Source organism: Myotis myotis, unplaced genomic scaffold, assembly GCF_014108235.1.
Source record: "Myotis myotis isolate mMyoMyo1 unplaced genomic scaffold, mMyoMyo1.p scaffold_m19_p_1, whole genome shotgun sequence".
NCBI lineage: Eukaryota > Metazoa > Chordata > Mammalia > Chiroptera > Vespertilionidae > Myotis > Myotis myotis.
Genome location: NW_023416313.1, coordinates 205,895,707 through 205,921,155, shown reverse-complemented (window position 1 = coordinate 205,921,155; position 25,449 = coordinate 205,895,707). Strand labels below are relative to the sequence as shown.

General features: G+C 42.7%; 1 protein-coding gene across 3 annotated transcripts; it reads left to right on the top strand.

Annotated features, from left to right (window-relative positions):
• Positions 1 to 157: 157 nt before the first annotated feature.
• On the top strand, positions 158 to 25,322 carry VIPAS39 (VPS33B interacting protein, apical-basolateral polarity regulator, spe-39 homolog). Of its 3 annotated transcripts, none has more exons than XM_036314114.1 (20): positions 159 to 292; positions 4,441 to 4,533; positions 5,178 to 5,280; positions 6,731 to 6,877; positions 8,263 to 8,301; positions 8,639 to 8,703; positions 9,432 to 9,488; positions 11,352 to 11,444; positions 12,164 to 12,197; positions 12,687 to 12,789; positions 15,323 to 15,350; positions 17,916 to 17,989; positions 18,501 to 18,576; positions 19,016 to 19,150; positions 19,742 to 19,783; positions 20,124 to 20,213; positions 22,002 to 22,088; positions 22,632 to 22,721; positions 23,126 to 23,230; positions 24,088 to 25,322. In XM_036314114.1, exons 2-20 carry the CDS (start codon positions 4,441 to 4,443, stop codon positions 24,106 to 24,108), a joined length of 1,482 nt encoding a protein of 493 aa, XP_036170007.1. In that variant the 5' UTR covers positions 159 to 292; the 3' UTR covers positions 24,109 to 25,322. The 3 variants fall into 3 exon arrangements, with proteins under 3 accessions (XP_036170014.1, XP_036170007.1, XP_036169997.1); XM_036314104.1 differs by lacking the exon at positions 24,088 to 25,322 and adding an exon at positions 23,369 to 23,648; XM_036314121.1 differs by lacking the exons at positions 22,002 to 22,088; positions 22,632 to 22,721; positions 23,126 to 23,230 and having other exon boundaries at positions 158 to 292.
• The last annotated feature ends 127 nt before the right edge of the window (positions 25,323 to 25,449 follow it).

Sequence of the window (25,449 nt, the reverse complement as noted above, 5' to 3'; positions counted from 1 at the left end):
GGTCGCGCTAGAAGTGAAGGAAACGACCTCAGCACCGTGCTCTGGAGATTCTGGGAGCTGTAGTTAATAAGCCCCGTGGTCCTGCCGAGCATTGCCTGACGCCAGAGCGGGAAGAAACTACAACTTCCAGCATGCCCTGCGCCGCCTTTCTCCCCGCAGGTGCCCTCTAGCCGCCCCTCCGCGACTGTCGCCTTCCGCCCCTATGCTATGCCGCACACCCAGTCTAGAAAGGCTTGTCTAGCAGCCGAAGAGCCTGGCGCGGTCCTGATTGGGAGGGCTCGGTGTGGAAGAGGTGAGGGTGTCCCAAACCCCTTGAGCCGCGGGTCTGGCTGAGTCCAGCCTCTTCGCACCATGATCTTTCCCCCTGTTCTTTGAGGCGTCGCTAGACACCCCCAGGCCTGACTCTTTCTGTCGGAGCTCCCCTGGCTGGGAGACCAGAGTACGCTCAGGGTTGGAGCTGGGACTCAGCCCCGACGTTTGATTTAAACGAGTATTTAGTCAACCAAGGGCCCGCCGGGCTGTGGCAACTGCGGTAGATCCTTGACTTCTTGGACGTTTGTCACTAATTTAACTCACATCCTCTGGTCTCAGTTCATAGCCTCATCCCTGTAGGCCTGGCTTGGCAGAGGATAACCGAATCCGAATCTAACTTCTCCGTAGCTGGCTTCTGGGTTGTCCTGAGGCAGGGAAGCTTGTTGGTTATGGATTTATTTATTTTATTTTTAATTGATGTTTTAGAGAGAGAAACATTGATTTGTTGTTACACTTATTTATGCATTTATTGTTTGATTTTTGGATATGCCCTGACCAGGGATCCAACCATCGACCTTAGCGTGTTGGGACCACACTTCAACTGAGCTACTCAGCCAGGACCTGGTTTCCGGGTTTTGATCTCCTCACTCCCCATCTTTCTTGGTCATGTTCTTCTCCCCTCGTGGGCTTTTATTAAATAGGTGACCATAAGGACAAGTCTCTTAAGTATTTTTTTTAAAATATCGTTTAATTGATTTCGGAGAGGAAGGGAGAGGGAAATAAGAGATAGAGACATCAGTGAGAGAGAATCATTGATCCGCTGCCTGCTGCACGCCTCCTACTGGGGATCAGCCTGCAACCTGAGCGTGTGCCCTGACCGGGAATCAAACTGTGATCACCTGGTTCATAGGTCAATGCTCAACCATTGAGCCACGCTGGCTGGGCCTCTGAAGTATTTTAAACGGTGTTAAAACAACCTTTTTCACTCTTAAAATTGTACCTGCTTGCTTTATAAGTTCTTGAGCCATTAAATATTTACCCCTTTACTTGCCAAGTAAATCTGGGTTCTGATTTGGCAATAGACAAATTGATGTCAAGTATCTGTCCAAGTCTAAAATGTGTGGTTAAAAAATTGCAGCCCTGGCCAGTGGCTCAGTTGGTTCTAGTGGTTGAGTATACCAAAAAGTTTCGGGTTCAATTTCCATCAGGGCACATACCTAGGTTGCAATTTGATCCCCAGTGGGGGCGTGTACAGGAAGCAACGGATCAATGTTTCTCTCCCCCCTTTCTGTCTCTTTTTAAAAAATTTTTTTTGATTTCAGGGAGGAAGGGAGAGGGAGAGAGAAACATCAATGATGAGAGAGAATCATCGATCGGCTGCCTCCTGCACGCCCCCTACTGGGGATTGAGCCCAAAACCCCGGCATGTGCTCTTGACCAAAATCGAATCCGGGACCCTTTAGTCCGAAGGCCTATGCTGTATCCACGGAGCCAAACCAGCCCGGGCCCCCCTTCCTCTCTTACTAAAATCAGTAAAATCATATCCTCTGTGTAGATATTTACAGATTTTATTTACTATAGTGAAAGATGACCTGCCCTAGTTTTTCCTATAGTGAAAAAATAGAAGGACCATGCAGGTCAAAGTGGAAATGATCCAGGAGTCAGCAAACCAGGATCATAGGAGCAATTAGCAAGGTGGCTTTGATAGCTAATCCTTTTGTGCCTCATTTCCCTCAACAGTGAAATGGAAAAAAAATCTGCCAGGCCTGCCTTACAGGGTTGTTCTGAGGATGACAAAGTGAGTGCTTTATAAATTGGCACCTGTGCCAGAGACTTTACAGTATATGCTCTATGCATGCCTACAGTGTTTGTGATGGCCACTAAGAATTTTTATATCAAAAAATTTTTTTTAATCTCTAGGATTGCTTAAAAATATTTTCTTTCTAGCTTCTTCCAAGGTACCATAATACTTTATTAATAATAAAAGTTAAGGGCTCTGATTGGGTAGGTCAGTTGGTTAGAGCATTGGCTGGATACACCAAGGTTGTGGGTTCAATCTCTGGTCAGGGCACATATAAGAATCAACCAATGAACGCATAAATAAGTGGAATAACAAATGGATCTTTCTCTCTCTTTCTTTAAAAATAAATAAAAATAAAATTAAATTTAAAAAATACTAAAAGAATACTGAGCATTAATTTTGTGTCAGGCATGTATTAAATGGTTTAAGCCTCACAACAGTCCTATAAGATAGGTTTCTATTATTAATTTCCATTTTACAGATGAGGAAACTGAGGTAGGAAGATGTTGGTAAGAGATACTATACTAAAAGGAACTAATGTTTAGTGTTTACTTTCTGCTAGGCACTTTGATAGGTGTTTCCTGAGTCCTATATATTCTACACTGCAACCCTGTGTAGGTAGGATATGATTTTCTCCAAGGCTTAGAGGGAAAATTATTACCCAGTTTGCTCAGAATTGGAGAAATAAAGATTTGAACTTAAGGCTACCTGACTACAAAACCTGTGCTTGTACCACTAATGAGGGATGATTTCATTGTTTGCCAGCTTTTTAATTTGGTTTTGACTCCCTGGAGGTAAGTATACAAAAGAACTTTTAAGCACCCTAGCCAGTTTGGCTCAGTGGATAGAGCATTGGCCTGTGGACTAAAGGGTCCCAGGTTCGATTCCAGTCAAGGGCATATGCTTGGGTTGCACTGGGGATGTGCAGGAGGCAGCCAATCAATGATTCTCTCTCATCATTGATATTTCTATCTCTCTCCCTCTCCTATCCTCTCTGAAATCAATAAAACTATAATTACAAAAAAAAAATTTTTTTTAAGGTACATCTGGGCTCAGTAGAATGGGAAGGGATCAGGCAGTAGAAAATTGCCAACCATACCTTTGCCATCCCTATATGCCCTGAAAACAGAAAGGGAAAGTAGAATATGGTAAGGGCCATTGGAAACCACAACAGGGCTGCCAAGATGAGCGTTTCTGAAGGCTCTCTTGAGAAAGGTGCTATTGTAAAGAAAGGAAGGGCACATTGATCCTTCCTTTGACACTGTGGAGCCTTTGGAGTTATTTGTGGTGCTGTGGAAATTTTGGACCTAGTTCTTGGTTTAAACCAGTTTTCACTCTATCCAGTGAGCATTGATAACTTAGTTTGTAATTTTAGGGCAAATATTTTTCAGACCAGAATCTAATTTTAGAGTAGATGAGAGAGGGATTTGTGGTCTTTCGATCAAATGTGTATGTGTGTGTGTGTGTATATAATATACATGTATGTGTGCATATATACACACATATTTTTTTGCTATGCTCTTACTTCCCAAGTTTGGGTAGGTACTTGTTAATAAGTTAATGAAGATTTGAAGATATAGGAAGGAAAGTTCTGCTTTTTAAAATTGCTTTTATTCTTTCAGGCATTTAACAAGCATACATAAGAGCAAGATGTTTGTCAGTTTTATTCACTGTAGTATTCCCAGAGCCTCAGAGCTGGCACTCAATATATATGTGTTGAACACATGAATGCAGTAATGACCTGCTTGTTTGTGCTTTGATCTTGTGTTCAGCAAAGTTGATAATGAATTCTTAAAATATATATATATTTACTGATTTCAGAGAGAGATAGGGAGAGGGAGAGAGAGATAGAAACATCAAAGATGAGAGAGAATCATTGATCAGCTGCCTCCTGCATATTTCCCACTGGGGTTCGAGCCTGCAACCCAGGCATGTGCCCTGACCAGAATTCTAACCGTGACCTCCTGTTCCATAGGTCAACATTCAACCGCTGAGCCACAATGGCTGGGTGGCAATGCATTGTTAAAACACTTGCCTGCCTTGCACTGTTACCTCTCTAAATACCTGTGCTGAATACTCCAGCTCTGTTATTGGGTCCTTCAGGAGATGAACTGTATCTTGCACTTTTAAAATATCCCTTATAATACCTGAGAGAGTGCCTTGAACAAAGTAGGTATTGTAGGAATGAATGACTACTTGTAGGTAATTAGAGGATCAAAAGTATGGTTTGATCATTTGGATACCCAAGAATCTGATTTGACATGGCAGCTTCAGTATTTGCTTTACCACATTCTTTTATACATCTCTGATTACTGCAGGGGATTTGTAGTGTTTTGGGGGGGAATCTAGAAAGGGACATACTGTACATCGGTCTTCCTCTCACTCCAGATGAATCGGACAAAGGTTGATGAGGAGGAATATTGGAACAGCTCCAAGTTCAAGGCTTTCACCTTTGATGATGATGATGATGAGCTCTCTCAGGTAGGTTTCCATGAACAGTTGCTGAAGGTCGCACCCTTCCCTTCAGTGCCTCTAACATTCCTTCCCTTTGCGTGCTTGGTAACCTGATTCACCAGGTCTCCATTAGGCTCAGAAATCATTTGGGTCAAATCTTTAGGAAAATGTTCATGGAGAGGAGCCCTCAGAAAAGAAACAGAAGGATTGTAAAAACCAACTCTCTGCCCTTCTTCCTTTATAGTCTTAAGATGATTCATTTCTTTCTGTTTGTTTTAAGAATCCTGTCTTTTATCATGTGATATAATTTATTCTATTTGAAAGATGGACTGGGGTGGAGATTTTGTCCGTTTATTGTGTCTGTTTTATAAATGCAGGAACATATCCTTTTAACACCCGAGAGAGTCGGTGAACTAATTCAGGTTTACACAGCAAGGCATTGCCAGGAGTATGATTAGAACTCCGAGCCCCCCAACTCCTTTGCCACGGGACTGCAGTGTTGGCTAAAAAGCAATTTGTTTTCTTGGCAAATATTTAGCAGACTAGTTTTCTGTTACAGAAGGTGAAAGTGTTGGCCATTTTCAAGTTCCAGTTCCTCAGCCTTCTTGGTTTTCAAAGAGAAGGGTGGGCATTGCTGATTGCCTAAGTGTCCACCTGATGTTCCTCTGCAGTTAAAGGAATCCAAGCGGGCAGTGAATAGCCTTCGAGACTTCGTGGATGATGATGACGACGATGACCTGGAGAGAGTCAGCTGGACTGGGGAACCTGTGGGAAGTAAGTAGAAAAGGCCCGACGAGGGGAGTGACATTCAGGGTTCTTGTCACCAATGAAGGCCCACTTGTTTGTCTCTTCAGTGCTTGTCAGGAAAGGGAATGAGGGTAGCTATTTTCAGATGCACACATCTGGAAATTTAACCCCAGGAGAAGATCCTTGGGGAAATACAATAGTATTTCCCATGTGGGTAGGTCTGCTGTCCTAGGGCTAATACTTAACTGGCTATTTTAGACCCATTTGGATGCTTGTTAAAATGAGGTTCCTAGGGTTCACTCCAGAGACTCTGATTCAGCAGGCGATAGGGATGGGGTGGAGGGGGTCTCATTGTATAAAAAGCACTGCAGATACTTCTAATATGAGAACTACTGACTTACATGCTCATAACTATTGGCATAACTGACTTCCTTAGCCACCAAGTCTCGCTGCCTAGTATTTATATAATACCACTTAATACCTTTGCAGAGTCTATCAGATTTTTAAGGATATTTAAAAAAAAATTTCTTAATAGGAAATACTATCATGTGATTTAAAAATAAAAAAGTGTTGAAGGTATATAGGCAAAGGTTTCCCTCCTACTTAGTTCTTAGTCCCTGTCCTTCCAAGAAATTACTGCGATTGTTTGCTTCCTATGTATGCATCAAAAGATTCGTTTTACATTTATAAATACGTATAGGAATATACTTATCCTTTTTTTATACAAGTGATAGCATACTTTATACCCTGCATGTTTCACTTAATGCTATAGCTTGGAAATGTTTTCATATCAGTACATAAAGAGCTTTCTCAGTCTCTGTTTTTTTAAATAGCAGTATGGTATTACTATATATGGATTTTCTGTAATTTATTTAATCAGCTCACTGATGATGAACTTTATATTGTTTCCAATGTTGTGTTGTTTATTTTGCTATCAATAACCTTGTATTCTCAGAGGTGACTATGAACGATCAAGTCCTATAGAGTGAAGTTATTGGCAGAGGGCATTTGCATCTGTATTGGATAGATATTGCCAAATTGCCCTCCTTGTGGGTTGCGTCAATTTATACTCCCACCAGCAATGCAATGTCAGAGGGTTCCTGTGTCCCCCACAGCCTTGCCGACACAGGGTGTTATTAAACCTGGGGATCTTTGCCAGTCTTAGAAGGGACCAGTGGTGTCTCAGTGTACTTTTCATGTATGTAATTATCTTATTAAAAGTGAGGGTGAGCATCTTTTCATGTATTTAATAGCCCTTTGAATATTTTTTCTGTGATCCCTTTATTCATTTCCTTTGCCCATTTTTCTGTTGATTAGTCTATCTGATTCTATCTTTTCTCCCTGCCTTGATTTTTGGAGTCCATGTCAGCCAAAGGACTAGGGCCTCTGGTGAAAAGCCTTTAGAGTTTGTTGGAATGCTTGTTATCTAGGATTTATTTGGATGAGAATGACTGATTTAGTTCTTACTTTCTCACAGGTATCTCATGGTCCATCAAAGAGACTGCTGGGAACAGTGGGTTAAACCACGAGGGGCGTGAGCAGCTGAAGAGCCGAAACAGCTTCTCCTCCTATGCGCAGCTACCCAAACCTACTTCTACCTATTCCCTGAGCAACTTTTTTAGAGGTAAAAAGTGGTGGTTAAAGCCACAGGGAGTCGTCTTTTCTTTTTTTCAAAAAAATGCTCAGGTTCTAGCTGGTTTGACTCAGTAGATAGAGCGTCAGCCTTCAGATCAAAAGGTCCCAGGTTTGATTTCAGTTAAGGGCACACACCTTGGTTGCAGGCTCCTCACTGGCCTGGGCCCTGGTCAGGGCTCATGCGGGAGGCAACCAATTGCTGTGTTTCTCTCACATTGATGTTTCTCTCTGTCTTTCCCTCTTTCTTCTCCTCTCCTTAAAAGCCAATGGGAAAATATCCCCAGTTGAGGATTAAAAACAACAACAACAAGAACAACAAAATACTCGGGTTATTCTATTTATTTACTGTGGGAGATGATTATTGAAGGAAAAAGAATTATCTTTGGAGCTGGCAGTTGGGGATCAAGAGTGGGAGAAATGAGAGAAATTCAGAGGGGTTGGTCTGGGTTTCTAGAATGTGAACACAATTGGCATTAACCCCTTGACAGGTACTGAAGAAATTTGCCTAGGTCAGAAGTTCTCCCCACCCCTGTGCATTGCTGTTGGGAACCCGTGTGCACTGCTGGTGGGAATGTAGAACGTGTGAGAGACAGTATGCAGTTTTTAAAAAACTTAAAAAGTTAAACACAGTAACCACATGATTAAAAAATCCACTTCTAGGTATATACCCAAAAGAATTGAAAGCAGGAGCTTGAACAAATATTTATTCACCAATGTTCATAGCAGCAATATTCAGAATAGCCAAAGGTAGAAATAACCCAAATGTCCATTGACTAATGAGTGGATAAGCAAAATGTACATGCAATGGAATATTATTCAGCTAAAAAGGAACAGAATTCTGGTACATACTACCACATTGACGAACCTTGAGAACTTTGTGCTAAGTGAAATAAGCCAGACACAAAAAGATAAACAATGTATGAGTCCACTTATACACGTATGTAGTATCTAGAAAGTCAGATTCATAGAAACAGAGGGTAGAATATGTAGTGGTTACCAGGGCTGGGGGTGAGGGGAACAGGAAGTTATTGTTTAATGGGTACAGAGCCTCAGTTTGGGATGATGAAAAAGTTCTGGAGGTGGATAATGGCGATGGTTGTACTTTTGCTGTACTCAGTGGCACTGAACTGTAGGCTCAAAAATAGTTAAAATGGTAAATTTTATTTTATGTGTATTTTATCGCAATTAAAAATTTTTTCCTTCTTGCCTTTTCCCCCCATGGTGTCTTAAATTTCTGAAATTGAATAAAGTTTTTGTTAAGCCTTAAGTTCCCATAATGCATAATAAGGTTTTATACACACTACATCCTTAACCAAGTCAGAATGGGTCTGGCTTAACTGCTCACCTTCTCCCTCATGTGTTCTTTATCTTTAGGGAGAACTAGACTTGGAAGTTTCCAGTCCCTTTCTGATGGTAGGCATTGACCCTCTTTTCTTGATTACTTTGGGAGACGTTACTGATCTGGCGTATAGTCTGGGAAATCATGGAGAAAAGTGGTAATTAGACGATTTAATAAAATTTATTCTGAATCTCTCATCATTATTAGAGAAATTTTCTCATACGGAGTAAGAGATAGATTCTGATTACAGGGGAATGGGTGACTTCTGGGATACTGGCTTTGGAGAGGTACCGAAAATTACTTTGGGCCCTAAAACATACCTTGGGAGCCTACAAGTCAAGAAGGAAGCATTGAGGAAAGGAATGACAAGAAGGTGGTGTCCTTCTAAAACAGCTGCCTGCTCTCTTTCAGCTCTTTCGGACACACCTGCCAAAAGCTATGCTCCAGAGCTGGGGAGACCCAAGGGGGAGTTTAGGGTGAGTAATACCTTACACTGGGTTGACACTGGACACAGTGTAAAGTGCTTTGACATTACCTTGCTTGATCTTCCCAACTTTTTGAGCACCTGTTAATTTAACCCCGTTTTATAGATAAGAACACTGATTTCTAAACATTCAGGCCTGCCTGGGGTCTCACAGCTATGAAATGGTGGAACTTGGACTCAAAAGTATCTATTTTCTGGTTCAGTCCTAGCACACTTTCCTTCCCCGTTGTGCTGCTCTTTGAAGGCTGTACTTTGAAACTTTTGATCATCAATCTGAACTGGAAACTTGGTGAAGCTTGTACTCCCATGAAGCACATAAAAAAGCAAATGGATTCATAAGGAAGAAACTATATCCTAAAGTCTGGAAAAGGAACATGTCTCCCTCTTTCCTTATGCTGGCATAGCTATTATTTAGAGTCTCAAAAATGGGATTGATTGCATCGAGGGGTTGATATCCTAAACCAGTAGGCACAGTGTTACTGATTTTGTCAATTGGTTCATTCTGTCTTTGATTCATCTCTTCCCGTCTGTATTATTCCTGTTCTAGTTCCTTCAGAAATTCAGAACAAGACTATCTCAGTTCATTAATTTTTCTCCATTCCCTCCCACAAAATATGTCCCCCTTTAGGGACTAAGACACTGAGTTTGATGTGGGGAGCTGGCACACTGATAATTCTGATCCCTTAACTTCTTGGGATTCATGTGTTGCTAATATTCCAGGACTACAGCAATGACTGGAGCCCCAGCGACACGGTGCGACGCCTTCGGAAGGGCAAGGTAAGACCACTGGGGAATGAAATCTTGTGGGATTTTTTTAGGAAGCTGGCGCTGTTCCCACAGGGAGGATTTCTTGACCCCTCTATTCAATTCGAATTGTTAAATGAAGTGGTTTTCAGGAAGAAAATAAATTCACTAAGATGAAAAGTCAGCTGCAAAATTTGAGATTCTCTAGAGTTTAGTGTTACTTTGATAGGGTAATGGGGAAAGAGTGATGGACAAGAGGGAAAAGTGCTTTTAAGAATGAGGGTGGCCATGGCCAGTGTGGCTCAGTTGGTTGGGCATTGTCCTGTACACCAAAAGGTTGCCGGTTCAGCCCGGCCAGCATGGCTCAGTTGTTGAGTGTCGGAGATCACGATTCAGTTCCCCATCAGGGCTGGATCCAGTTGTGCAGGAGGCATCCAATCGATGTTCTGCTCTCATATTGATGTTTCTCTTTCTCTCTCCCTCTCCCTTCCTCTCAAAAAATAAAAAAAAATTATATATATATATATATATATAAAAGAATGAGTGCGATCTTTTATGTTTAGGTCTGAGATCCATTATGAGTTAACTTTTTTGTTGTTATTGTTAATCCTCACCCAAGAATATTTTTTTCCATTGATTTTTAGAGAGGGTAAAAGACTCGGGGCTGGGGGAGAGAAACATCAACGTGAGAGAGACACATATGAGCCCTGACTGGGGCTGAGATTGAACCTGAAACCCAGGTAAGTGCCCTTGACCAGGAATTGAACCTGTGACCCTTCGGTCTCTCTCTCTCTCTCCCTCTCTCTCTCTCTCTCTCAGTCTCTCTCCATTCTCTCTAAAAATCAATGGAAAAAATATACGTGGGTGAGGATTAACAAAAAACAAACTAAAACTTGAAAATATCATTATAGTTGGTAGAAAATAATTGCAAAATATACGTATTATAAAGGATTTTCATACAGAATATATAAAGAGTTATTTTCAGTAATAAGAAATAATCCAATAAAAATTGGCATAAGATTTGACCAGTTATATTACAGAAAACATATATGAATGGCCAATGAGCACTTGAAAAGGTGCTCAACATAGTTATCAAGAAAATGTGAATTAAAACTGTATGATACCACTATGCAGGTACTGGAATGAATGGCTAAACTTTAAAATACTGATCATACCAAATATTAGGAGGATGTGGAACTCTTGTACACTGTCAGCCAGAAGGAAAAATAGTAAAACTGCTTTGGGAAATAGTCTGGCAGTTTCTTACAAAGTTAATCATACACTTAATTTCATTCGTGGACATTTACAGTGCATGTTTTGTATGGACAAAAACATGTCCATACAAAGGCTTATACACAAATGTTCATACAGCTTTACTCATAATAGCCCCCAAAGTGAAAATCCAAATATCCATCCAGAGCTAAATAGGTAAATAAATGGTGGTATATATAATAGACTGGGGATGGGATGGGAAGGTATGGACATTAAAGTAGATAAGGAAACTTACTGGGGTGATGGAAATATTCTGTATCTTGATTGTGTTAGTAGTTACATGGAATTCTATTCTTGTCAAAACTCACCGAACTGTACATTTAAATAGGGTAGATTTTATTGTATGTAATTTATACCTCATTATAAAAAGAGGAAGTGATCTCTACCTGTTGACTTTGGCAAGACTTCATCAGGAAATGACATACAAAGCATAAGGCTGACTAGAGAGGGTTTGGTAGGAAACTACTGTCGATATTGTTCTGGGCACCACAGTGTAAAAATAAAGTGGCTTGCTTTGGAGACATTTCCTTTTATTCTTGCCTGTACTTCGGTGTCCAGCGACAGAGGAATGTAGTGAGTGAACAGTCTTCTCCCAGCACACTAATTCTCTTCTTATTCCACCAGGTCTGCTCACTAGAAAGATTCCGCTCCTTACAGGACAAGCTACAACTTTTAGAGGAAGCAGTTAGCATGCATGATGGAAACGTCATTACTGCTGTGAGTGTGGGGTTTTTTTGTTATTTAATTATTTTTTGTTAGTTTCTGAAAATCCCATCAGAATAGACTTCAACATTTTAGGTTAAATGTCAAGTAAAGATCCTGGACTTCCTTCTGATGTGTAGGATTCTCAGTAACACGTACTTTAAAGCCTGGCTGGTAGGACGTGTGTTGTATGTGGCACTCTTGATTATAATCAGGAAGCAGTAGGTTGGTTACTGTACTCTGAGGGAGGAGAGGTGTGAGAGAAGGGAGGCATCTCTTGCCAGTACAGGCACGGGCATGCGGTCTCCCAAGACACAGCGCAGTTCCAGATGTCCACCACCTGTCCTTCCATCACATCAAGAAATGTGTTGTCTGGGCCTGCAAAGGTGCCTACTGAGTTGCTGACCTCATTCTTAGACATTGGTGCTCAGGGTGGGGCTTTGTGTTTGAAAGAATACACTGGGTAATTAATTTTTTGTTCTCTCTTTAAAAAAAAAACCACATATTTTTATTGATTTCAAGAGAGGATGGGAGAGGGAGAGAAAGACAGAAACATCAATGGTGAGAGAGAATCATTGATTGGCTGCCTCCTGCACACCCCCCACTGGGGATTGAGCCGGCAACCCGGGCATGTGCCCTTGACTGGAATTGAACTGGGGACCCTGCAGTCCGCAGGCCAGCACTCCATCCACTGAGCCAAACCAGCTAGGGCTCTTTGTTCTCTTTTCCTCCAGGTTCTGATATTCCTGAAGAGGACACTGAGCAAAGGTGAGCATGGTTTGAGGAAATCTTCATTCAGCATGATGTCTGCTGCCCTTGAGGGGAGATAGGCATGTGGCTTTATACCAGAATTTACCAGCATCAAGTCTGCTGCAGAGACAGCTGGACTGGCCTGAGACCTCAGAGTTCAGCGCACGTCTCTGAGGGCAGTCGTCATCCGTTAGTGGCAACTACATTAACTGCAACACCCCTCTATGTACTGGGCACACAGACAGCTGTGTTGGTTTGAGAAAGTCAGAGTTGATGCGAGTACCTTATGTTTGGATTGGTGAGAACTGAAAGCTGACTCAGTGGCATAGAGCTGCCCTAAACCATGGAGTGTGTTGATGGTGGATTGAGCCTTAGGGATGGGTACCGTAAAAAAAATTCCTGATTGGCTTTGAGGAATTAATTTTGTAATGTGTGAGTAGGGAGACCAATTTTACACTTAAGTAATAGCTTTAATCTTTCTCCACCTAACTTCTTCCTGCCTTTCAGAGGTCCTCTTCCGAGAGCTAGAGGTGCGACAGGTTGCCCTGAGACATCTCATTCACTTCCTTAAGGAAATAGGGGATCAAAAGCTGCTTTTAGATCTCTTCAGGTAAGAACTGGTCATCTGGTCCAGTAAATAAATTAAGTATTTTGTTCAAAGAACTCTGGGGAACACAAAGAAGACACTGTCTGTTTGTTCTGGAAATGCTTATTAGACAAGATATTGAAATGTGATGGGATAACTAGCACCACAGGCTGTGATAAGGTGACTGTAGCACGTGGTTCAGAACCAGGTCTGGAGTCAGACATACCTGCATCGAATACTGGCTCCACCATGAATTCGTAGCATGACCTTGAGCAAGTTACCCAGCCTCTCCAAGTATCAGTTTCACATCTGTAAAATGGAGATGGTGATACCTACCCCGCAGGGTCATTATAAAGATGAAGAGTTAGTGTTATGTAAAACACTTCCATAATGCCTAGTCTGTAGTGTTAATAATTAGTAAGCATTTTTAAAATGGAAGATCTATAGTGAAGGTGTCTTCTTTTTTAAATTCTCATTCAAGGAGTGAGGATATTTTTTCCATTGATTCTAGAGCAGCGGTTCTCAACCTGTGGGTCGTGACCCCTTTGGTGGTCGAACGACCCTTTCACAGGGGTCGCCTAAGACCATCCTGCATATCAGATATTTACATTACGATTCATAACAGTAGCAACAGTACAGTTATGAAGTAGCAACGAAAATAATTTTATGGTTGGGTCACAACGTGAGGAACTGTATTTAAAGGGCCAGAAGGTTGAGAACCACTGTTCTAGAGAGAGTGGAAGGGAGCAAGAAAGGAGAAGATTGGGGGGAGAAAGAGAGAGAAACATCAGTGTGACAGAGACACATTGATTGTTTGCTTCCCACACCCGTCCCAAATGGGGGCGGAGACCGGACCTGCTACCCAGGGGCGTGCCCTTGATTGGTGCACAGGCCAATGCTGTAACCACTGAGCATACCGGCCAGGCCTGAAGGTATCTTTTATTACTGATCCCAGGGCTGAAGGTACCTTAAATTACAGTGTTGGTTATGAGAAGTACAGTGGAAGAGCAGTGCCGGGGTCCAACCCCAGCGGGTCCAGGGGTCCCCAAAGGTGTAGACGGAGTCGGCGAAGAAGGAAGGACACGGAGACAGCGTTCAGTTGATCAGCAGCCTAGCCAGGATCTCTAGCCAGGATCTCCAGCCAAGTTCTGGTCTGGATCTCCAGAGAGGTTCTGGTTAGGATATCCAACCAGGTTCTGTGTCCATGTTCTCTTGCTAGGTTCTCCAGGTTCTCCAGCCAGGTTCTGTAGCCATGTTCCCTCGCTAGGTTCTCCAGCCAGGTTCTGTCCAGGTTCTCCAGCCAGGTTCAGTCACCAGGTTCTAGTCAGGTTCTCTTGCCAATTTCTGTAGTCAGGTTCAGTCCAGGATCTTTTGCCATGTTCTCTCCAGCGAAGTTCTTCTGTCTGTGTTCTAAGCTCTGTATTCTAAGTTCTGTGTTCTAAGTTCTGTGTTCTAAGTTCTGTGTCCTAAGTTCTGTGTCTTGCTGTCTTGTTACATCTGTATTTATACCAGTTGATTCAATCCTATCAATCTCTATTACAAAGAAGCAAATGTAACTTTTAGTCAGGATACCGGAGGATAGCCTTATGGAAGAGGTTAGGAATTGAGTTGGGCTTATGAGACTAGGCAGGATTCTGATTGGTGGAGAGGTAAGAGGTAGGCATATCTGCTGGGGCTGGAGAGTGGGTTGGGAAGGGGGTGTCTTCTATTTTCCTTTCCTATCTCATTCTAATCAGTAGGTTATTTCTTACCTTTAGGTTAAAATGTGTGTATGTTTTGTTCTTTCTTCCGTGTCAGAGAAGGGGTTGGAACCTCTCTTGAGGCTGACATGTGGCCTAGGGTAACTCCAGTTACCAGTGACTGCAGCACAGTGATGAGTTCCCCAAAGACTAAGGTGGGGAAAGCAGGTCATCTGGTTAGAGTCAAGATTACAGATGGTTAGCCATGAGTTTTCAGAAGGCACATTGATCGAGGCAAGGTGTTCTCTCCCTCCTTCCCTCCTTCCCAGTCAGCAGGCTTCAGTAAGCCTCACCTCTGTGTCAAAGCATGATGTTGAGTATAGTGGACCGTTCAGAGTGAGAAGGGATCAGAACATCAAAGTCCTTGTTCTCCAAGGCCTCACCGCCTTTTGGGAAAGGCAAAGCACACTTCACTCTGCACATGAAAACAAGAGAACAATGTAGAAAACCTGTTCAGGAGTCGGCAGAGAAGGATAGTGCTTGACTCTTCCTCAAAGGGTCCATGGCATTACTGTGGGCTAAGGAGGCTCTGACCTTCCCATGAGCCCAGTTAACCCTACAGTTATTAGTGCCCTGCGGTGCCTTCTTGTCCCTGCTTTTTGCTCAGCTAGAAAGATGAGGGGAGCACTGATACCTCGTCCACCATGTGTTTTCAAAGGGTTGCTGTGGTAGAAAGTTTAAGAAGACAAGGGTTTATCTTACATGTGGAGGCAAATGAGTTTGAATTGTGTTCTCTTAGAGCAGTTGTCTTATTTTGTGAAGTTATGCTGCCACATGTCAGTAGATAAAAATGCTGTGTTCCTTCTGCTTCTTCCCAGGTTCCTAGATAGAGCAGAAGAGCTTGCGGTAAGTGTGGCCTTTGTTTCAGTTGGGGACTTACTTAACTGAAATCTAAGCCAAAACCCAGTCGCCAGGATCCCAGAATGATGAACATACTTATTTTCCATTTGTATTGATTATATTCAGGAGAGAGAGACATCTAGGAATCCTGAAAACTTAGTCCAAATGATGTACTGCTTTATTGTTTTTTCTGTGTTCTTTTAATTGGGCTGTAAATTTAAAAAAATGAATGAAAATTGGCTCATCAATTTGTAATTTTGTGTGTTTCTTTCTAGTTGTTTTCAATTCCTGGTTTGTAGGAGCTTCTGGATTTTGGCTTCTAATACTAAAGAAGATGCTGGTCCTTGGCTGGATAGCTCCATTGATAAGAGCATTATCCTGATATGCCAAGGTTGAGGGTTTGATCCCCGATCAGGGCACATAGAAGAATCAACCGATGAATGCATAAATAAGTGGGACAACAAAATTGATGTTTCTCTCCCTTTCTCTCTCTCTCTAAAATGAATTAAAAGAAAAGAAAAAAAAAGAAAAGAAAAGACACTATTGAAAGCTAAGAGGGATAAGAAACCAGATATATGTGAAGAAGGAAGATAGGTCAAGCTAGTGGCACAACCAGCACATACTTTGGCTAGAGCTCAGTGACTGAATGTTAAAATAGATTTCTGACAGATTTTCACCATTATAGAGTGAACTTGTGGAATATGAGAATAAATCTGAAATTTAACCAAAAGTTTAATTATATTACTAAAACTTTAGTGATCCATTTTTAAATATATTTTTATTGATTTCAGAGAGAAAAGGAGAGGGAAAGAGAGATAAGAGACATCAATGATGAGAGAGAATAAATGAACAGCTGCCTCCTGCACGTCCCCTACTGGGGATCAAACCCACAACCTGGGCATGTGCCCTTAACTGGATTCAAGCTTAGGACTCTTCAGTCCACAGTCTGACGCTCTATCCACTGAGCCAAATGGCTAGGGCCATTTTTTGAAGTTTGTTAAAGCGCGGGGCTCAACTCCCCAGCGCTGTCAGTGGCAGGATTGTTCCTTGAGTCACTGTACAGCACATGTGTGGTGAGAGCAGTGCTCATGTTTGGCTGGCACATTTAATAATGTTGTTAAACTTGTTTACACAACAGAGTATAACTCAGGAAAATCTTTTATATAATATTTTGTGAAAGGAACATGTACTTGATATTTTAAGTCAGCGTAAAGTCTCAAAAAATGCTTTATCTTATTCTGCTGAAAATGATTGGCAATTTGTAGTAATCATTTTGAAAAGTCTTTGTTTCTATTTTTAATCTCCATAGATTTGAAACTAAGGAATTTTTTCCATACGGCATTCTTATAAAGTTTGTTGTTTCGAAGTTTGATTAGTGAAAATAAATGTGGTTTGAGTAACTCAATTTTATTTAAAACTTTATTTTTTTTTTGCATGTACTTTATTATGTTTGAATTGAAGATGTTTTATTATAGATCAGCATGCCCAATAGAACTTCCTGCAATGATGGGAATATTCTGTATCTGTGCTGTTCGATGTGGGAGCCACAGATCACTTGTAGCTGTTGAGCACTTCAAAAATGACTAGTGCAACTAAGGACCTGAATTTATTTCTTTTTAATTAGTTTAAATTTACATATAAACAAACACATGTGTCTACTGGCTACCATATTACATATTGCAATTATAGATAAACCAAAGAGTGACTTTTTTGGTAAAGATTTTTAAAATATATTTTATTGATTTTTTTTTTACAGAGAAGAAGGGAGAGGGATAGAGTTAGAAACATCGATGAGAGAGATCGACCAGCTGCCTCCAGCACGCCCCCCAGTGGGGATGTGCCCGCAACCAAGGTACATGCCCTTGACCGGAATTGAACCTGGGACCCTTGAGTCCGCAGGCCAACGCTCTATCCACTGAGCCAAACCGGTTCGGCTTAAATTGATTTTTAGAAAGAGGAAGGGAGAGGGAGAGGGAGGGAGGGAAGGAGAGAGAGAGAGAAACATGGTTGTGAGAGCAAGAAATGGATTGGTTGCCTCCTGCATGCCCCCTATCTAGGATGTAGCCTGGACATGTGCCCTGACTGGGAATTGAACTGGCAACCTTTTGGAGCATAGGACAATGCCCAACCAACTGAGCCACATTGTCCAGGGCCCAAAGAGTAATTTCAAATCACTCTTTGCTCTCTCCATTCCCACATCCAATCCATACCAAGAAGGAATCTCTGATAATGAAGAATTTACCTTTAAAAATATGTGTGTGTGTGTATTGTTGTTGATTTCAGAGAGGAAGGGAGAGAGAGAGAAAGAGATAGAAACATCAGTGATGAGAGAGAAGCATTGATCGGCTGCCTCCTGCACATCCCCTATTGGGGATCAAGTCTGCAACCCAGACATATGCTCTGACCTGGAATCGAGCCGTGACCTCCTGGTTCATAGGTTAACACAACCACTGAGCCACACTGGCTTGGCAAGAATTTAGTTTTTAGGCATGGAAAGTCTGCTTAAGGAGTTACCTCCCCCTTCTAAGGAGACAGACTAGCTCACAGCCTTTCTATGTTTTTTTTCTTAAGCTGTCCCATTATCGAGAGCACTTGAGCATTCAGGACCCTGAGAAGCGGAAAGAATTTCTTAAGACCTGCATTGGGTGAGTATGGAGAAGAAATGTTTTTAAGTATAAATACTCATATGCAGAGGAATTAAGTGACTGAAAGGGGGTGGAATGGATAGATAGTTGAAGGGAAAGCCTAACACAATGGGTCATACAAGCATCATTAAAAATTGTCTTACTCAGTGGTTTGAAATACTAGTCCCCAATAGGATTTTCATTGGTGGTAAATTAAGGAAAATAAAGACAATATAGAGTTTTGTTTTTTTCTTTTGAAAGTTACATTTATTTAATTGAAAGACTGCCTTTTATTCTGGGATTCAGGATCCCTCTTTAGTTGGCAAAAACCTTAAATGCAAAATCCCAGCCAAAGGTCTGCTCTATTTTCTGCTTTCTCTCTCTCTGCCTTTTAAGGACGCTCCAGAGGTGAATTGAGATCAGATTTATGAAGCACCATGAACCTCTTATGTTATAGCAGTGATTTGCTTTAGTTGGGTTTGTTTCCTGTTTGAGTAGAGAAAAAGGTACTAACCTTCTGGCTCTTTATCAGTTTGCCATTTTCAGTGGAAGATTCTGCACACATACAAGACCATTACACGCTCCTGGAACGTCAGATCATTATTGAGGTTAGACTCCTCGTATCTGTGTTTTCTGCTTCAGTGCCGAAGCTCAGTGCCATCAGCCTCTGGGACCCATCTGTGCTCTGCCCACATATGTCATCTCCTGTTACAGTCTCTAAGAGCCTTTCATTTTCTCCCTCTCCACCGTAGCCCCTTCCCTCCACTGTTCTTAGCATCATTTTCCTTCTCACCTGCAGTTAACCTAGAATTATTTCCTCTTCATCCCAGAATTCCCATTGCATTGCCACTCCTCTGTCTGCCTCCATCCAACTTGGATCTGTCATCAGTTTAGGGCTTTTAGACTCCCGTGGGTCATTCCAGCCATTTCTTTTTCTCTTCCTTGCCTCTTTCCTAGGGTAGGAAATGCAGCTACTGTAGCATTGTTTCTCTCTGCTTCTACTGCATGGACATAGTTCTTTTTTTCACTTGGCTTGCTCCACTACAGGCAAATGACCGCCATCTAGAATCAGCAGGACAGACTGAGATCTTCCGGAAGCACCCCCGCAAAGCTTCCATCCTCAATATGCCACTAGTGACGACACTCTTCTATTCCTGCTTCTACCACTACACGGAGCCCGAGGTACAGGCAACACGGGAAAGACCCCACACACTCCCACTGCACAGAGGAACTTAGCTCGAAGTCAGTATTTTGATGTACCCTGTTATCAAAGGGTGCCTGTAGTTCTTGGGAATCCACCTGGAGGCTTTCCTGGCCCTCAGGGGTGAGCCAGGAGGGAAGAGGGGTTTGTAAGGCTTGTGTGGTGCCCGGTGAACTGGCCTATAGCATAGCACGTTCTGTCTCAGCAGTGCTGGTCCCACAGCGGGCTCTGTTCTAAGGCCCATAAATGCACATGGATTGACACAGAAGAGCAGCAGGGTGTCAGGTAACTGGATGTTTGAACACATTTTATAAAATTTAATGATCACAAGTGGACTTTGGATTAGCATAAAATTGGGAAAAATACCGTACTTATTAACCCAGTCTTGTTAAGCTGGGTTGCAGTGATACCTGATTAGACCTGATGGAGCTTTGCTCTCAAAATAATTTCTGGGTTTAATTGGTTACAGAGTAAAATGTAGAAAGTCTAGTCAGTACAAAAGAAGATGGGAGATTGGGTGGTATTTTGGGAAAGTTGGTAACACTAGAGTTTCTTCTCCACTTTCACCCTAGGGGACATTCAGCAGTCCAGTCAACCTGAAGAAGACATTTAAGGTAGATATAAAACGGTCGGTGCTTTGGTGAAAGTAGTATCAGGGTACCTATGTGGAGGGGATGTTGCTTTGTAACCCTGCACAGTAGGTGTCTTATATTCACGGTTAAAGGTGGGAAGGGAAGTGTTTGTGGGGAGTGAGGTAAGGCTTTAATTGAACGTCCTACCTCAGTGCTGGGGCTTGGAAACTACAGGGTTCTTGGTGACCTGAGAGACTTACAGATTTTTAAGAGGCAGAATCAACACTATGGTATATTTTTGCCTATCTTTTCCAGAATTCTCAAGCACCTCCTCTGGCACCTTCCTACTTCCCCTTAAATTCCTCTGGTCTCTGCTTTCTAGATCCCAGATAAACAGTATGTGCTGACTGCCTTGGCCGCCCGCGCCAAGCTCCGTGCCTGGCATGATGTAGATGCTCTCTTTACCACAAAGGTGAGTGCCTGGATCTCTCTGTGCTGCTGATGCCTTAGGCACATCCTCTTGTTATCCTAGACCAGTGATGGCGAACCTATGACACCCGTGTCAGAGGTGACACGCCAACTCATTTTTTTGGTTGATTTTTCTTTGTTAAATGGCATTTAAATATGTAAAATAAATATCAAAAATATAAATCTTTGTTTTACTGTGGTTGCAAATATCAAAAAATTTCTATATGTGACATGGCACCAGAGTTAAGTTAGGGTTTTTCAAAATGCTGACACACCGAGCTCAAAAGGTTCGCCATCACTGGCCTAGACTCATGGGAATCTTCTGTTCCAGTGACTGGCTTACATCTTTCCTCCAGCTTTTTATTTTCCAAAATTTCACGCCTAAAGAAAAGTTGAAAGAATATTATAGTGAATACTAATAGTCTTTACCTACTTCACTCATTAACATTCTCGCTATATATGCTTTCTCTTTTACTATGCACGTAGAAAAAGAGACAGCAAATAAGCTTTTTTTTCTCTCGCTGAACCATTTGAAGGTAAGTTTTAGACATCATGCTACTTCTCTCTTAAATATTTTTCTCCTTTGTAACTCCTCTCAAGAAATGTAACATTAATACTATAATCATATATATAGTCTGTAATAAATTAGCTCCTTAGAGCGGTTTCTGTTTGTTCTTGTGTTTGTTTGTTGCCAAGGATCTTGCATTATATTTGGTTGTCATGTCTACTGGTTGACATGTTAAATACTGATTTGTTTTCATTATGGGTTTGAGAATTTTCTGTTTTTCCCCCTTTGTTAGTTATTTAATTAACTACATTAACTACCAAAGCAATACGTGTCTGTGTCCAAATCAAACACTGTATGGAAGTGTAAAGAGTAAAGAGTGACGTTTCTCTCCCACTGACTTCCTGCTCCTAGTCTCACCCACTTCCTCAAGGCAGATGCCATTAAAAGTTTGATGAGTGCTTTCCAGATCTTTCCTCACGAATTTATAAAGAAACCTCTTTGCCCTAGCTGGTTAAGCTCAGCGGATAGAGCGTCGGCCTGCGAACCAAAGGGTCCCGGGTTTGATTCCAGTCAAGGGCACGTACCTTGGTTGCAAGCTCCTCCCCAGCCTGGGCCCTGGTGAGGGCTCATGCAGGAGGCAACCAGTTGAAGTGTTTCTTTCACATTGAAGTTTCTCTCTCTGTCTTTCCCTCTCTCTTCCACTTTCCCTAAAAATTAATGGGGAAAAAAAATACAAAGAAGCATCTTTATATAAATGTAAGTTTGGCTCAGTGGATAGAGCGTCAGCCTGCAGACTGAGGGGTCCCAGGTTCAATTCCCATCAAGGGCACATGCCCAGATTGCAGGCTTAAATCCCCAGTAGGGGTGCAGGAGGCAGCCAATCAATGATTTTCTCTCATTGATGTTTCTATGTCTGTCTCCCTCTCCAATCAATAAAAATATATATTTTTTAAAAAAGTAGAGATGTAAAGAGTAGGACTTTTCTCCTAGATAAGTTCATACTACAAGTGTGGTTGTGTAAATTACTTATTTCATTTAGCTGTATTTCACACTTTTCTGCATTAGTGCCTATAAACTTAAGAATTTATTTTATACTTCTGACTCTCTCCCACCCTCTCAAGTTTCTTGACTTTTCTAAAAAACTTATTTATTTCCCTGTTCCCCACCCCAGTCCATCCACTCTCACCATCACATTATTCTAGGCTGACTGTAAAATGCAGGGAGACAAGCTCAGGGTGTACTGTTCGTGTCTGGCCTACCTACTACTGCCATCTTCTTTCTCAGAACTGGCTGGGCTACACCAAGAAGAGAGCACCTATTGGCTTCCATCGGGTTGTGGAAATTCTGCACAAGAACAGTGCCCCCGTCCAGGTAATGGCTCCTGAAGAGAGTTGGGGACAGGATCCTCTAGGAGACCTACCTTGTAGCCTCTTACTGGTCAGTGATAGGAGACCTGACCTGTTCTGTTCTCCCCTTAAGGGCAACATGATGGCTATATTGGTCTTGATGTAGGACAGGTCAGGGAGAGACGTTCTCCTCTGCCCTTTAGAAGTAACCTGCCCTCTCTGAGGAGCACTCACTGTGTTTAGCCCGTGTGAAGTACTGCCATATTGGTGAAATGATACAAAGGAGAACTCACTGAGAAGGGACATCAGGGCACAGTGGAGCATGCCCGTTGCTGGCCTGGGTATCCAGCTCTGGGCTATGGAGGAGCATGCTCTTCCCTGCTTTCCTGGGGAGTGTGGAATGCTGCTTGGGGTCCACCTCATTTCCCATCACAGAACTGGTCCTGTGGTTGCTGATGGGAATTGTAGACATCAGATGTTGTAGATGAACTCGTCTACCTTCTTCCGGATTTTTTTCCTACTTTTCAGTGTTCTGGGAATCATTAATGAGAAGTACCTCTTCCCACAGATATTACAGGAGTATGTCAATCTAGTGGAAGATGTGGACACAAAGTTGAACTTAGCTACCAAGTTCAAGTGCCACGATGTCGTCATTGATGTGAGTCCCCAGGAAATAAGAACCTTGAGTTAGAGCCTCAGTGGAGACTGGGGGGGTTATGGTAGTCTCTGTCCTGGACCCTGAGATCCTGCCATCAGTTTCGATGTAATGGGCAAAATGGTCTGGCAGGAGTTAGTTTGGAGGCCAGCACTTCTATGCTATTTTCCCAGCCTTCTGACTGGTTTCTCTGTGCTCTTAAAAGTCTGTTGCACTCAGAGAACTCAGAGACCTGAATCAAGTCACATAAGCTCTGTAGACTTCACTCCAGCATGAGGTTCTGAGGGGACTTGGCCCCTGTCACCCAGCCTCTTGAACCTTGGCTCAAAGTGGGAGTAACAAAAAGCAAAAGACCTTCCTAGAGAAGGCTGATTTGGGGCTCACTGCTAGTCTGTTTTGGTGTGCAGACTTGCCGGGACCTGAAGGACCGTCAGCAGTTGCTAGCGTACAGGAGTAAGGTGGACAAAGGATCTGCAGAGGAGGAGAAGATCGATGCCATTCTCAGCAGCACGGTGAGCAGGGCAGCTACCCTGCCACAGCCTCGGGAGACAGACAGTTCTCAAAGTAGCATCAAGTGTATAAAAGGGTAACCTGGGGACCTCCAGCTGAGACTTAACTGTAACCGCTCTGAAAATTATTAAACCTAGCAGGTAGGAGAGACTTACTACTGGCAATACAGGAACAAATGTTAGATTCAGAACATCCCCGGAATGGATATTACCTACCTGTTGGAAGTAAGGAGAGGGTGAAATCGATTTTAGCAATTTTGGAAATACAGCCTGCTTGTCTCTCATAGCATGAAATTGCTGAGCTTTTTGTTAATGTTGATCTTAGTTCCTTGTTAGATGTTTTGGGACCTACCTGGGGTCATTGAAAGCTAGTGAATCTTTTTTTTAAAAAAAAATTATTGTTCAGCTATTTATTTTTAATCCTCACCCAAGGATATGTTTTTATTGATTTTAGAGAGAGGAAGGTGGGGGGGGGGGGAGAGAAAGAGAAACATCAAAGTGAGAGAGAAATATCAATAAGTTGCCTCCCGTACACGCCCTAACTGGGGATCAAACCCACGACCTGGGTATGTGCCCTGACTGGGAATTGAGCCATACCAGCCAGCGCAGAAGCTAGTTTATTCTTGGCCCTGAGAAGGTTAGGATCAGAATAAATCCCCAACTCAGGCTTGTGAGAATCAGAATGGGTGTCTAGTTCGTATCTGAATAAATGAACTCCACTACATATTTTAAAAAAATTTCTTCCCCTCCTCCTCCATTCCTCTTGTCCTTACAGTACCTACCTGTGAGTCTTGTTTTATTGCATTTCCACTACATCTCTGTAGGGATCAGTGCAAAATGATCATTGTTTTTTCCCACAGCAAATTCGGTGGAAGAATTAAGTGGCATCAGCTACCCTGAGACCTGACTCGTTTCTTCCTTTCCTGCCTTTGAAAAGAGTGTACTCTCTTTTTTTTGTTTTGTTTTGTTAATCCTCACCCGAGGATATTTGCCATTGAATTTTAGAGAGAGTGGAAGGAGGGGGAGAGACAGAGAGAGAAACATCGATGTGAGAGAGACACATTGTTTGGTTGCCTCCTACACTTGCCCAACCGGGGCTTGGGATCTGGCCTGCAACCAAAATACGTGCCCTTGACTGGAATTGAACCCAGGACTCTTCAGTCTGAAGCTGACAGAGCGCGCACTCTCCTTTGGGAGAGTTACAGCAGCACATCGCTTGGGCCTGTCATTAACAGGTGGCACCTGCTACTCTTGGGACAGAAACTGGCACCTGAGCACTGATCTTCTGTCCAAGGGCCATTGTCTGAGGGCCGAGATCTAAAGCTTCGACTCATGGGAAAGATCCCCTCCACCTGGTGCTCACGTGAAAGTGGAGTCATTTCTAGACTGGGCCCGTTTGGGGCAGGATCTCCCTTGGTCTGAGGAAAGTGACTGCTCTGCTAAAGAAGTCTCCTAGACTAGGAGGTGCAGCTATCATAGAGTGACCACTCAGTTCCTCTCAGCGACTGTGACCCTGGACTTGGTGCTGGACATGGCCAATTCTGCTGTGAATGGGGTCACAACAGAACCAAAATGGCTCCTTGAGAAGGGTGCCAATGTTGCAGGACCTCCTGGAGGTGCCCTCACTCCAGACTGCACAGAGCACTCCAAGTTATGACAGATGGCCCAGACGTGTCTTCAGCCAGCGTCCCTCTGCTGCCCCAGTCTAGCCTCTGTTCAAGGACCTCTGGTTCCTCTCTCACCTGCAGACTGAGATGACCTTGTGTGGGTGACGAGAACATCCCCACTGCCTTTCCCTCTAACACTCCTGCCCCAGACTGCCCACCTGTGTGGAGCTTAGATTTGGCAGTACCAGAGCTCTCCCGGATGCACAGAACTCGCTGTTGCACTAGGAGCCTCCACTAGGGCTGACCTCAGCAGCATTTCTGACTGTTAGGATATTGAGATGGAGGCTTTAGTATCACACTTGGTTTTAAGAGGATGTTCTGTAATGCTAGATGCCTGCCCTATACAATGTTAGCCTCTCTTCTCTGTGATTGGATTGGGTTTCCCCAGACATGTGTGGACTCCTAATAAAGCTGTTTCTTCCTTGGTGCCTTCTCTTTCCCTCCAGTTGTTTTGTGCAGAACAAAGAAATAATTGCCCAGTCTCTTGGGACAACTACCTGTCTGCCTCAGTGACTGCATTCAGCAGCCTACCAACAGGTGTCAGGGTATGGAGTA